Source organism: Culex pipiens, chromosome 2, assembly GCF_016801865.2.
Source record: "Culex pipiens pallens isolate TS chromosome 2, TS_CPP_V2, whole genome shotgun sequence".
Classification (NCBI taxonomy): domain Eukaryota; kingdom Metazoa; phylum Arthropoda; class Insecta; order Diptera; family Culicidae; genus Culex; species Culex pipiens.
Window position 1 is genome coordinate 156,136,695 of NC_068938.1, and position 14,784 is coordinate 156,151,478.

Here is a 14,784-nt window from a genome sequence, read left to right on the forward strand (position 1 = left end):
GCGCAGCATCCGCACGCACGTGTGCTGTCACAATCCCACCCTATCCTATCCTATCCACCCAACTCGAGAGAGAGAGCAGGACATCACGGGACGTTGTGCTCCCGCAAATAAAGGACTGGCTCACTTTCCTCCAAAATGGCACTCTAGTCGGTACTGCGGAGTCACGTCGCCCAAGAAATCGCCCCGAAAAAGGACCCAGCCGCGGTTCGTGTCCACCAGTGAAAGTGTCGAAATCGGCTTCCAGCTGCATCGTTCCGCACAAAGTGAGTATTTTTGGGGTGAAAAGTGAGGAATTTGGTGGGGAAAAGTGCAATTTTCCATCGGCCAAAGTCGAAGCGATTCGGGTGGTGGAAAAATTTCATTCACAGCCACCACCCCCACACTTTGGAGGTGGGGGGAAGTGAGTAAACGAGAGTGAGATTTGCCACCCACCAAAAAAGGGGAGGCAGGTTGGAACAGTGCTTCCTTGTTGATGAGTTACAATGACTTTTTTTTAATAATTTTGTAAATGTTTGATGTTTTGTTTTTAGTGTAGAAAAATAATTGACAAATTCCATTTAAAATAATGTAAAATCAATTTAAGTTAATTTTTAAGTGTGTAAAATGATTAGAGGGAGCTCAAGCCATCCAAAGACATACATTTTCAAAAAAAAAAAAAACTGTCTAAATTAAAACAAACAATGAGAAAACCTTAAAAATTAACATCAATCAAACTTCTGAAAAATCACCACCTTTTGTTGTAGTAGGAGGACAAAACGGTCCTGAAAGTGGAACTGTGTGTCACCTCCACACCATCAATGGTTGCGGTTTTTCCTCAGTGATTTTCCTTTTCCCAGCAAGCAGGAAGCAAAAGCAAATGTCAAGTTTTGTGTGAATTCGGAAAATGCGCGGGGAAAAATCGATCGACCGCCTTTCAGCGGGGAGAAGGTGATTTTTGCTTAAGGTGTTCCGCGTAGTTTGGTACGTTTGGCGTTGAAATGGTGCGGTCTAGACGACACTGATGCCGGACTCGGTGGTGAAGGTTTTTATGATTTATGACTTTAATATTCGAAGCATATTGGAGGTTTAAAGTTGGTGAAACATGAGCAGTTATGCAACGAGTGAAAATATCAAAAGTATTTGGTATAACTTTACAATAGATTGATGTACATATTTAAACTTTCAAAAGATTACAGAATTTAAAATAAGCTTTTAATAATTTAGAAATCGTTAAAAACGATAGTCTTGCTATTATGATTTTTCCAATCTCATTGTAGTTATTTGACCAAAATGTACGCTCGATATAGTATATTTGAGAAAAGAAATTTTTGTTACCTACTCGGATTTAAATGAAAAATAATAAGCTGCAAGGCACATCGATTCTTGATGAACCATCCATACTGATGTTTTCATTTTCCAATATAGCAACTTCAAAATTTCCAATATAGCAGTTTCAAAATTTATTTTTTTCAGCACCCATCGTTTTTATTCAACTCGGGAAACCTCGTTGGATAAATTTGACCCATGCTGAAAAAATCTTTTTTTGCAACTTTTTGCATAAACTACTATTTTTAAATTCATATAATGTTGATAATTCGAAGGCAACATTTCAAAAGGCATCATGTACATTTTGACCCTTTTCAGGGTTTTTGCACATTCTGAAAGTACTCCTAACAAGCAACCTCTCCACCAAAAATGAGCAAAAGTTACTTCAGTAAAGTCTGTTTAATAGTGATTTTAAATAATGTAACATACCGTCAGTGGGGGTGACCATGGGTAAAAAAATAATACACCTCTCGTAACTCCTAAGTACAAAAACAATTTAAATAACATCGAAAATCTTTCAACGTAGATTTGTTCTTAGATAGTTTACTAACTTTTTTCCAAAATATGGTGAATTTTAGAGCGTCCAATTTCCCGGGGTTACAAATTTCCCGGGAAACGGGAAATTTACAGCCCATTTCCCGGGAAATCCCGGGAATTCCCGGGAAATTTCAAGTTTATTGAAAATTGTTATGATCTTGGTTTAAGTTAATATTATGCAACAAAATTGTATAGGACATCAACATTAATGGTTTAAATAAGTGTGAAGATCAATTAACGGCTTGACTGCATGTAAAAAATCATTCAACTACAAGAAAATGTATTTTGGTATTTTTTGATGAGAAATTTTAAACTTGCCCCTGTGACCAGTTTATTGAAATGAAAAAAAACGTGCAGAAATTATGTTTTGCCTTCCTCACTGAGGTAAGGCTATAATCCTGCTCTAAAAATGAACTTTTTATTAAAAGCTCGAAGACCCACCTTCATATATACATATCGACTCAGAATCGAAAACTGAACAAATGTCTGTGTGTGTGTATGTGTGTGTGTGTGTATGTATGTATGTGTTCAAAAATCTTGCCAAGTTTTCTCAGCACTGGCTGAACCGATTTTGATCGAACCAGTTGCATTCGACTTGGTTTAGGGTCCCATACATCGCTATTGAATTGTTTGAAGTTTCGATAAGAAGTTCAAAAGTTATGTATAAAAATGTGTTTTCACATATATCCGGATCTCAATTATATGCATGTAAACGATGTCCAGATCCATCATCCAACCCATCGTTGGTTAGGTAATCAAAAGACCTTTCCAACAAGTCCACAACATCGAAGATCTGGCAACCCTGTCTCGAGTTATGACCACTTAAGTGATATTTATGTACTTTTTTAAGCCGGATCTCACTTAAATGCATGTAAACGATGTCCGGATCCATCATCCGACCCATCGTTGGTTAGATAATCGAGAGACCTTTCGAACGAGTCCACAACATTGAAGATCTGGCAACCATGTCTCGAGTTATGACCACTTAAGTGATATTTAAGTACTTTTTTGAAGCCGGATCTCACTTAAATGCATGTAAACGATGTCCGGATCCATCATCCGACCCATCGTTGAATAGGTAATCGAGAGACCTTTCCAACGAGTCCACAACATCGAAGATCTGGCAACCCTGTCTCGAGTTATGACCACTTAAGTGATATGTATGTACTTTTTTGAAGCCGGATCTCACTTAAATGTATGTAAACGATGTCCGGAACAATCATCCGACTCATCGTTGGTTAGGTAATCAAAAGACCTTTCCAACGAGTCCACAACATCGAAGATCTGGCAACCCTGTCTCGAGTTATGACCACTTAAGTGATATTTATGTACTTTTTTGAAGCCGGATCTCACTTAAATGCATGTAAACGATGTCCGGATCAATCATCCGACCCATCATTGGTTAGGTAATCAAGAGACCTTTCCAACGAGTCCACAATATCGAAGATCTGGCAACCCTGTCTCGAGTTATGACCACTTAAGTGATATTTATGTACTTTTTTGAAGCCGGATCTCACTTAAATGTATGTAAACTATGTCCGGATCCATCATCCGACCCATCGTTGGTTAGGTAATCGAGAGACCTTTCCAACGAGTCCACATAATTGAAGATCTGGCAACCCTGTCTCGAGTTATGACAACTTAAGTTATATTTGTGTACTTATTTTTCTGGACCTAAAAAAAATAGCTGAAATATGTGTCCAAACCACTCATATTACCCATTGTTGGTAACAAGTGAGGAAGGCATCAACCACATAGGTGGATTAGGTTAGTTTTTCATGACAAATACTGGTTTCAGCTCTTGAACAAATGGTAAAGCTTTTTGTGTTGGTTTTACTCCAAACAACCCAATGTTTTCAAATATTTGAAGCAAGTTTAGAATATATTTTTGCATTTTTTTAAGACCAAACAATAGAAAGTAATTTTACAATGTTTGTTTTTGTATTATTATGCAACATGATTTAAATTATACGATAAGTTAACATCATTCCACAAAAAGTCTTCTATTTATTCACATTCAACCCTCTAATCTGTCGTAGCATCAGTGCTTCATAATTCTTTTACTTCAAATTGTAATTTCTTTAGTACTAGGTATTCAACAAATTGAATTAATTCTTATTGCACAAATTCTATTTTCATCTCATTTGATCATGGTAAACAAAAACGTAAAAAAATCTCAATTTTAATTTGGAGGTAAGGAGTTAATATTGTTTTGATGAAATAAAAGCTTACCTAATTGTAATAATTTAATACTCATTAAGCAAGATGTATTCCCAGTTGCTTCAAAAGTTAATATTATCAGAAATAATTCTGATATCATTATTTCTGATAATCTGATTAAATAAATATAAACTAAACAAAACATTTGATTGAACAAAATCTTGTTGAGTTTGTTCATTTATTATTTTTTAAGATCATTTTCAAAAAATAGTTCAAAAAATTTAAGAAAATGTATACATTCGCTTGAATTTTGGGAATTCCCGGGAAATTTACAAATTTCCCGGGAAACGGGAAATATTATTTTTCGGGAAATCCCGGGAATTCCCGGGATTTTTTTTCCCGGGACGGGAAATTGGACGCTCTAGTGAATTTTGATGAACACTACCTTAGTTTGAAAATTTACGCAATCTCACCCCTTAGGAAGGGTGACATTGGATCAAATGAAACTAAAATGATGCTCAAATACAACGATATGGTAAAAACAAGTCATCCTACAGTGTTTTTTGGTCGAGGGAATCGTATTGAAATGATTCAATATTTGAAGTAAAGTTTTTCAAACATTTGGAAAGTTTTCGAGAGGTCGTTTTTGGTCAAAAATGTACCTCAACTTTAGACAGCTGCCAAAATAACAGGATTTGTTCTAGGAACGAGATTTTTCCAGCGAAGTCATCTTAAGATGGCCCCTACATAACTCTTTTAACAGAATTTAATTTCATTTAAAAGAACCTGAGAAATGGTAAAATCCATAAAAAAACACATTGACCCAATCTCACCCCCCAGACCCAATGTCACCCCCCACTGTCGGTAAACAAATAGCCATATCATATAGCCCTGTCAACCTGTCAAATAAAAGACTACATGAACCTCGTGATGAAAAAAAAATCATGAAAAAGACGACATGTACATTTGCCGACGAAAAGCGAATCATAACAAAACTTCCCCTCCACTTGCAAAAGGCGCCATGTACCTTCGGCAAAGAAAAACGAATCATTACAAAGCTTCCCTTGCAATGACAGCAGGGTGATATAGACGTTTGTGATTTCAAAAGAAGTTACATATGTTTGTTTTTCTTAAATATAATGACGGAAATAATGTTTTATTGAATGTGGATGATCAAGTATCAATAAAAGCAACGTTTTTCATCGTTTGTTATCATTAGAACATCTTCTTTTGCTTTTATTTTAAAATGGGAATTGGAAAATGATGCTCAACATTCAAAAGCGTTTATCTCGAAACGCACGGTTTGTACATGATGTGTTTTGAAATATTGTTTACTTTATTTCAAATATAAATTTCTGGATGATATTTATAAAAAAGAGAAGCATACACACACACGAATATTTCCGAATGTTACACCATTTATGATGTAACACTTTTGCACGTCATTTAACATTTACATTTAAGAGCGAGTCCACGAACAGGGCATACCCCTTTGTATGGGTCGTCGTTTGGACCTCACCAATCTGCCTGAAAGTTTCAGAGGTTGTTTGTACATATAAAACTAGCATCTGGCCAAAATATGAGCACTCTAGGTCAACGGGAAGTGGGGCAAATCGGGACACAAAGTTTGAAGGTTCAAAAACGTCAAAAATCTCAAAAAGGCTGTAACTTAGGCAAAACTCAATTTAATTTCAAAATTCAAAATGCATCTGAAAGGGCTCAAAAAATGCAACAAAAGAAAGTTATTGGCATTTTAGTGAAAAAAAAAGCATAATTTTCAAACTCAAATAAAAAAGTATTCCATCCAGATATCAACTCGGTTCGACCTGCAGCTTGTAGGGGACATCTGGGACTACCATCTGAGACTGAGAACGCTTTGGTTAAGACAGTTTAACATATTAAATAGACACTTTTACTTTTAGTGCATTTTTGGCTGTAAATTTTTGCTCGGATCCCATTTTCTGGTGATAATTTTATCATATTCGTGTTCCTGAGACAATTTCACAATAGAAACATACATAAAAATGTTTATTTTGATCCATTTGATTTTTGCTTTAGATCCCATTTTCTGGTGATAATTTTATCATATTCGTGTTCCTGAGACAATTTCACAATAGAAACATACATAAAAATGTTTATTTTGATCCATTTTAACCCTTTAAAAAATAAAAGTTAAAAAAAATTCTTCGATTCACATTTATTGAAAATCAAGCTCGTTTCCAAGGATACTAAATGACACCAGAAAAAGCAGCTTCATATTTTTTTTTAACTTTTATTTTTTAAAGGGTTAAAATGGATCAAAATAAACATTTTTATGTATGTTTCTATTGTGAAATTGTCTCAGGAACACGAATATGAAAAAAAATATCACCAGAAAATGGGATCTAAAGGGTCCCCCGAGCAAAAATTTACAACCAAAAACTTCACTAAAAGTAAAAGTGTCTTTTTAATATGTTAAACTGTCTTACCCAAAGCGTTCTCAGTCTCAGATGGTAGTTCCAGATGTCCCCTACAAGCTGCAGGTCGAACCGAGTTGATATCTGGATGGAACACTTTTTTATTTGAGTTTGAAAATTATGCTTTTTTTCACTAAAATGCCAATAACTCCCTTTAGAATTAACCAATTTGGATGCTCTATAGTATATATACCCTACATTTTGTTGTATTTTTGAAGTCCTTTAAGATGCATTTTGAATTTAGAAATTAAATTGAATTTTGCCTAAGTTATAGCCTTTTTAATATTTTTACGTTTTTGAATCTTCAAACTTTGTGTCCCGATTTGCCCCACTTCCCGTTGACCTAGAGTGCTCATATTTTGGCCAAATGCTAGTTTTACATGTACAAACAAACCCTGAAAAATTCAGGCAGATTGGTGAGGTCCAAACGACGTCCCATACAAAGGGGTATGCCCTGTTCGTGGACTCGCTCTTAAGTGTTTTCTTTACAAATTACACGAGGAATTCAGATTTTTGGTACATAGTTACCCCACCGAAGATATTGTAATGTATGATACATTATTTTTCTTTACTATGTATTTTTTCAGGGACAACATTCACCGGCATGAAGAGCAGCTAAAGCGCAATAAGAAAGACAACACCTTAAATCAGTAAAATCACTGAAAGTCTTCCAAAACTTAGTAAAGCTTATCCCCAGGTGATTCGTTCACCTCTATATTCGTGTAAAAGTATAAACCTTAGAAAATAACTAGATTATAAAAATCATATTTAAAACTTAGCTTCTAACTTTACACGAGGTAAGCAAAAAAAAAAACAAAAAAAATGTCTTTCCTAAACACGATGCGCTCGATGCCCATGCCACCGGTGAAGAACGTCCTGAACGTGGCCCTGCAGACCGCCCGCCAGGTCGTCCCGTCGAAGAACAAGCAAAACGACTACGAGCAGCCCCAGGGCGATAACATGTCCGGTGGCAGCGGCGGTGGTGTATCTGGCGTGCGGTCTCCACCGCAGGTTCCTCCACGGCCCCAGAATGTGCACTTTGCGGAAAGCGATGGTGAGTTGAAAATCTGATGATTTTTCCTAGTTGGGACTCAAAACTCAACTATTTTACAGGAGACACTGGTGGAACGACCGAGCTGAACCCGTTGAATCCGTTCACGAATCCGAAGGCATACTACCAGGAGGGTGCGGAACAGCCGGCCCCCGGACAGTACCAGGAGACCGGGTTCAACCAATCGAGCGATTTCGACAATGGCTACCAGGCGGGCGGCTATCCTCCGAGGTATGAGTTTTTAGGCCATTTTTATATCAAGGACTTTTCATTTCAATTCTAATTTAATTTGATTTCACAAAACTTCAAATTCAAGGCAAGGAAGCGTGCAATCCTTCGGTTCCGACAGTACCTTTGCCGGAGGTTGTGAAGGAGAAGTTGCTGGAGGAGCGAAAATCAACGAGTATCAAGCGGCGTGGAATGTTACCAATGCAATCCAGGTGAGGTGGTTTAAGTGGTGACTTGTTAACCCTCTTATGTCATATTTTTTCGAAATTTTTTATTTTTCCCTTGTTCAGGAGATCATTTTGAGCAGTCTATGTTCAACGAAAATCTTAATTTCTCTTGTTTTATGTTGTTTCTTGTTTTTAGTATTCAAATTTGCATTTATCTTGTATAGTTTATGTTTGTTTTTGGTAGCACATATTTGGCCTATCCTACCACCTTCTTTGTCTTTCTAATTTTTTCATGTTTAAAGTCACTAATTTCAATTTTTGCATGTTTTTCACATTTTCTGCTATAGAATGGCACCATTATCATTTATAAAAATATTTAAAAAACAGTTTTCGAAAATATGGGTATCAAACGATCGGGATTTTTTCATACATTTCGATTGTAATTATATTTTTTGTGAAATACTCAACATTTTCATAAAACTACGTATTTTCTAAAAAGATACTAAAACCATTAGATTTTTTTTCAATATGGGTATCAAATGATCTCGATTTTTTCATACATTTTGGTGGAGGGGTCCAGATTGCAAAATTAAGTGGAAAATGGATTTTTCGAAAATGGTGAAGTTTTGAAGCTTTGGTTTCTTCAGAAGAATTGTTGAAAATGAAAAGGGGCAACTTTTGGTTTGGTTAAAATTAGGGTGGTTCACTGTAACTGTTGACCCTTAATCCAAATTTACATGCCAAAAAAATTAAAATGTTCGTTTTTTTCAGAGCTCTTAAAGTACTCTGAATATAATATTTCTCTATAACTTAACCCTGAATTGCCACGATCAAAAACTGATTTTTGACGTTTTGCTCAGATGCTTTCTATAAATTTGGTCGTAGAAGGCGTAGATTACGAGATACAACAACTTTCTTGAAGACGATAAAAAAAATCCCAAAAATAATCCTGAAAAGTAAGATTTACAAATTCACCCTAATCGTGAACCACCCTAATTTTCAACCAAACAAACCATTTTCTGGACCACTGTGCAATGTTTTTAATGGTTGATAATTTGATTTTTGGCGAATTTTTAGATCGAAGCCCATCTAGAGGCGGGGTTGGTATTTTGAATCATTTGAACGACAAGTTTACAATTAGTTGTATAATTTTAATGTATAATTTCTCATGTATCGTCTACTAGATTTTTTAAATTTTAACTTTTCGTCATTACAACAGGGTCATTACTGAGCCCAAATTCGGACGAAATACATTTTTTATATAGAAAGTCACTTTTATAGTTATTGTCTTTTTTAAGCATTTCAGACAAATTTGGTATAAATAAAATCGATGTTTAGAGTTCTTAGGAGCTTTTAACACGCTCTCCAAAATGCAAAAATGGCTTCTATGGGGGCAAAATAGTATTTGTTTAGCCAAGTAGGATAATTTTTAGACCTTTTTTGTGATTTCGACCACACAATAATCATGATAATCATACATTTTAAACGAATTCAAAAATTCTCATTTGCCCAAGGGTACAAGTTCAATATTTCATCCCAAATATGTAGAAACATATTTTTATCAGTGCTGCGGCTCCTACTCTGACTTTAGCTTCTAGAAACTCTGCGACTCTAACTCTGATTCAACCTTAAAAAAATAAATTAGACACACTTACATCTGGAAATGGTGACAGATTTTGTGAGAACGGGAGTGTTGAAAAATTCATTGCTTTATTATAAATACTCTAATAAAGAGTCGATTCTGCCAAAATTCAACATTTTTCTAATGTGTACGTGATATTTATGTTTTTTGCAGCCGTATCACACTTGTTAATCATAACTATGTCCAGATCCATCATCCGACTTATCATTGGTTAGGTAATCGAATGACCATTCCAACGAGTCTAAATTTAATGTCAATGGGACTTTTGCTCGAAAAATAAAATTATTTTAAATTTCTGCCTTTTAAGTTACTTAGTTGTTAAAAATTATGGAACATGCCATTTTATCGGAAATACTCTTAAAAATACCACACCCAGGACTGGACATCGGCATACGAGAGGATAAATAGCAGGATTCGGTAGTAAAATGGTACTGTGTGCGGACTGAGAGGATAAATCCCGAAATTACCGAGAGTACTCTACTCATGGGTTCATCTTCAAAAAAAGTTCATCTATCAAATAAAAAAGTACCGGTATCGAGACTCGAACCCAAAACCTTCGGCATATTGAACCGTGCCTTTGCCGTATGGGCCACCAGGTTCGGTAACTAAGTGGCGGTCATTTGTCCATATAAGCCACTCAATAGGATGAACTGGACCAAAGAACGAATGAACACGCGAGAGGACTATACTCTCGCAAAATAGCACTTTCCTCGCGTTTCTTTTCGTGAGGACTATCCCCTCGTTAACTTTAACTTTAACTTTGGGTGCATGAAAAGTTACAAAAACACAACATTATCATTGCTGATTCTAAACCATTGGTGACCAAAGCATGGCCCGCGGGCCAAACGTGGCCCGCGAGGTAATTTTTAGTGGCCCGCGGACCCATTTTAAAATATCATGTAAAATGGCCCTGTGACCACCCAAAGGGGTTTTTAAAAAAATCAAAATTTATGCTATAAAAGTTATAAATGTTTTGTTTTATCCATGTTTTGACCCTGAATTTGTTGTTGAAACATCTATCTTAATGAAAATTGAATGTGAAATAATGTAATTTCGTCAAAATTTTCATCAAAGATTTTTAGAAATAAGTTATAAAACGTTCAAATTTGACTAAAGTATAAAATTGTAAAAATGGTGATAATATAGGTATTCCATACTTATTTAATAGTTATAATTCACTATTTTCTTACAGGCTAGGCCTCAAACTTATGAGGCACTTAGTAACCTTCCCCATCGGATTTCGAACTCATGACATTTGGATTATGAATCTAATTGACAAACATCTGATTTAGGCAGACCAAAATGTATTAAATTTTTATTGAAATTGGATGAATTATTGTTGAAAAATCCTTTTGCACAATTTTTCTAAATTTGTGTTACCCCTTTTGAAATATGTTTTGCAAACAAAAATTAGAATTTAACTGAAAATACAAGTGGATTAAATGGAATACCCTTTTAATTTTATTATATTTGTGAAATCACGAATGTCTTCAGCCAAAAAATGTTCCTCTCGACTTTGACCAATCCATGGTATATGAACTTATTACAAAATGATTTGCATCGGTCTAACCTGATTTCAATGTTTGTTGAGACGTGCAAATTACAATAAAAACCTTATGGAAAATATTTATTGAATTTTTTTGGTTTGGCCCGCAAGCTCATGAGAGCTTCAAATTTGGCCCGCCACTCAAAAACTTTGAGCAACCCTGTTCTAAACGAATATTAAATTCCTATTCTAATGATATGGGCCACAATCTTTTATAGATGAGTATCGAAAAATGGCAGAGATTTCAAAACTATGTGTATGTTACCAATTCGGGCGTTCATTTTTACATAAAAATCCCTTAGACACAAATTGTCCATGTTATCACCATTCAAGGCTGCAAATTATTGAAAAACACGTCTTTTGTCGTATGTTCAAAAATGTATGGGGTCGTACCACCCTCCTTCACGAGATATCAAAGAATGGAGCTCGGACTCGTAACAACTGCTGTGTGAATTTGCGTAGAACCCTCATATAAAATTGTACAGAAGACCTTAAGATAAGATTTTTTAGATTTTCCTACAGTAGTTGAACACAGAGGTAACACGTCCCTTTCCTTAAAAGTTCTTTTCAACCCACTCGTTCAAGTCTTCATACTAACCGTACCGCTCTCACTCCCACAGGGCATGTTCATCGTTTCGCTTCCATTCGCGGTACTCCGCGGCGGTTACTGGGCCATCATCGCGATGGTCGGCATCGCCCACATCTGCTGCTACACCGGTAAGATCCTGGTGCACTGCCTGTACGAGCCGGATCCGCAGACGGGCGAACCAGTCCGGGTGCGGGACAGCTACGTGGCGATCGCCAAGGTTTGCTTCGGCAAGCGGGTTGGTGCCAGGGTGGTAAGTATAGCCCAGATCATCGAACTGCTGATGACGTGCATCCTGTACGTGGTGGTTTGTGGAGACTTGATGGCGGGATCGTTTCCGGACGGTGCGCTGGACACCCGCTCGTGGATGATGCTGTGCGGGATCTTTTTGCTGCCGTTGGCGTTCCTGAAGTCGCTGCACCACGTGTCGATGCTGTCGTTCTGGTGTACGATGGCTCACTTGCTGATCAACGCAATCATCCTCGGGTACTGTCTGCTGGAGATCGGCGACTGGGGCTGGAGTAAGGTCAAGTGGCGAATGGATTTCGAAAACTTTCCAATCTCGCTTGGTGTTATTGTCTTCTCCTACACGTCGCAGATCTTCCTACCGACGCTGGAGGGAAACATGGAGGATCGCTCGAAGTTCAACTGGATGCTTGACTGGTCGCACATTGCCGCAGCTGCCTTCAAGGCGCTGTTTGGTTACATTTGCTTTTTGACGTTCCAGAATGACACCCAGCAGGTCATCACCAATAACCTACACTCGCCGTCGTTCAAAGGCTTGGTCAACTTTTGCTTGGTTATCAAAGCCGTTCTAAGCTATCCGTTGCCGTTCTTCGCCGCGTGCGAACTCCTCGAGCGTGCATTCTTCCGCGGAAAGCCAAAAACCTTCTTCCCAGTCGTCTGGGAGTTGGACGGTGAACTAAAAGTTTGGGGTCTCGCCTGGCGGTTAACGGTCATTCTCGGAACGATCATGATGGCAATCTTTATCCCGCACTTTTCGATCCTGATGGGCTTTATCGGCAGCTTCACCGGCACCATGTTGAGCTTTATCTGGCCCTGCTATTTCCATCTTAAATTAAAAGGTCATCTGTTGGATCAGAAGGAGCGGGCGTACAACTACTTTATCATCTTTCTGGGCGTTCTGTTCGGCGTTGTCGGAATCTATGACTCTGGCACTGCTCTGATTCATGCGTTCGAGATTGGTCTTCCTTTCTAAGCATCCACGAGAGAAGAGCGTGATTGTATAAAACAAATTAACGTGTTGTTGACTATCCTCCGTTTCTCGGTTGAAAGGCTTTCAGTTAATGACGCAACCTTCAGCAATTATACACATATAAATATAGTGTTAATGAACAAAATGTAAACCCTACCGCGAAACATCTATCGTCGCCCGTCACAAATGTGATCCGAGTATGGGTTAGTCGAAAAAAAAGTATAGCTCCGTAATGGGTTTTATTGCAAGCATTAAAAAGTAAGAAACATATCTTAAAGCAAAACAAAATGTATAAAACAAACCAAGATTAGAAACCACGCACGAATTATAGCAACGTTAAGAAAGTATTCCAACTAAAAGAAATCGAACAAAATGATCAATGTCTTCCTAAATGTTGAACAAACAACACAAGCAGTGATGAAGTGAGCAAATCAAATAATCCAACTGTCTTCCAACAATTGCACACTTACCTGTGCGATCAAACAGTTAAATTAGAAGAAGAAAAACACGTGCAAATGCAATAAAAAAGAGCATTGAAACCACAAACACAAAAAAAAAATCGCGAGTGAAAACATAAAAAAAAATCAACAGAGATCGTGTGTTGACAATAAATCAAGAAAACAAAACCAGTATTTAAACGATTACAATATTTATCAGCCCCACTGTAACTGAAAGGGGGAGGAAATAAGCGCTAGAAATTAAAAACCAGATAAGCAAAACATGTGTTAAAAATCTACAACCAACCAACATTAGAGATAGCGGGTATTGAAATGATGTTTACAAGATATTTTAAAGTTTCCATACCTATTGCCAGTAATTGAGTACATTCTAATCAGAAAATGTCTTCCAAGCGTATTTGACTAATTATCAAGGAAAAAAAAGTATTATTTTCAGTAGCCAAATTAATGTATCCAACGTCTTCCAGCAACAGATGCAGAGGTTTTTAGAAGCTATTAGGTTATATCTTTCAAATAATCAAACTCAATTTTCAGTTGAGCTAAGTTTTAGTGTTTCAATGTCGTTTTAGCATGAATGAACTTCGTTAAGCATGATGTATGTTTGGTTATGTTTTATCGCAAAGTGTTATACAAAACATTGAACTAATTATATTACTGTATTCAAGAATAAAATTATAGGTGTCCAAATAAATCTAGTTAATTGACTCCAGCACTGAAGTTATTCGTGAGATTGAGAAAACGTCCCTGACTGTGAACAAAATTTTAATTTTATATGAACTGCATTCAACGGAATTTTAGAAATCAAATGAATCGTTCGTCAATATTTTGTCTGATTTGATATTGGAAGGAATCTGCTGTTGTTATAAACTTGGAAAAATAATTGCAATGCCCTAAATAGATTTTTTTTGTAAAATACATTAATAAACGTTTGTGACATATCTGTTGACGGTAGTTGATTGGTTTTCATTCCCTATGTCAAAAGAAGCAATTTTGCATTATTTTGATTTTTAAAAAATGTCCACGTGGTTTATGGATGGTCCCCAACGATTTTTGATAATCAGCACCGTTTTGAAGTTATTTGCACCTCTAGTTTAAAAAAAAACTTATTGATATAAAGCCACTTCTTTAAAAAAAATTGAAATGCTGAAAAAATTCCAACATTTTTTTCCATGAGACTCTAAAGTTATTAGAGTAAATTATTTTCTGAAATTCACTGCCGTTCTACGCATAATTGTCCCATGTTCAAAAAAGTGTAACTGAGAAAAACGCGATTGAAATGTTTAGACCGATTTCTGTGTTTCTGCACATAATTGTCCCGTAGGTTCGTATTCGCATGGGACATGGGACAATTATGCGTAGAACGGCAGTATAGCCTCGCAAAGATTTCGAATCGATAAAATTTTTTTTTAAAGTGTCACCAAATTTGCCAGTA

The 14,784-nt window shown here is 36.5% G+C and overlaps 2 protein-coding genes across 2 annotated transcripts in view; both read left to right on the forward strand.

Moving 5' to 3' along the window:
• The window catches only part of LOC120428762 (Ig-like and fibronectin type-III domain-containing protein 1), a 382,047-nt gene that overhangs the window by 208,119 nt on the left and 159,144 nt on the right, over nucleotides 1-14,784 (forward strand). The window lies entirely within an intron of this gene.
• Nucleotides 107-14,061, forward strand: LOC120428596 (vesicular inhibitory amino acid transporter). Its single transcript, XM_039593619.2, has 5 exons — nucleotides 107-263; nucleotides 7,046-7,512; nucleotides 7,572-7,740; nucleotides 7,826-7,949; nucleotides 11,713-14,061. Exons 2-5 carry the CDS (start codon nucleotides 7,281-7,283, stop codon nucleotides 12,895-12,897), a joined length of 1,710 nt encoding a protein of 569 aa, XP_039449553.2. The 5' UTR covers nucleotides 107-263; nucleotides 7,046-7,280; the 3' UTR covers nucleotides 12,898-14,061.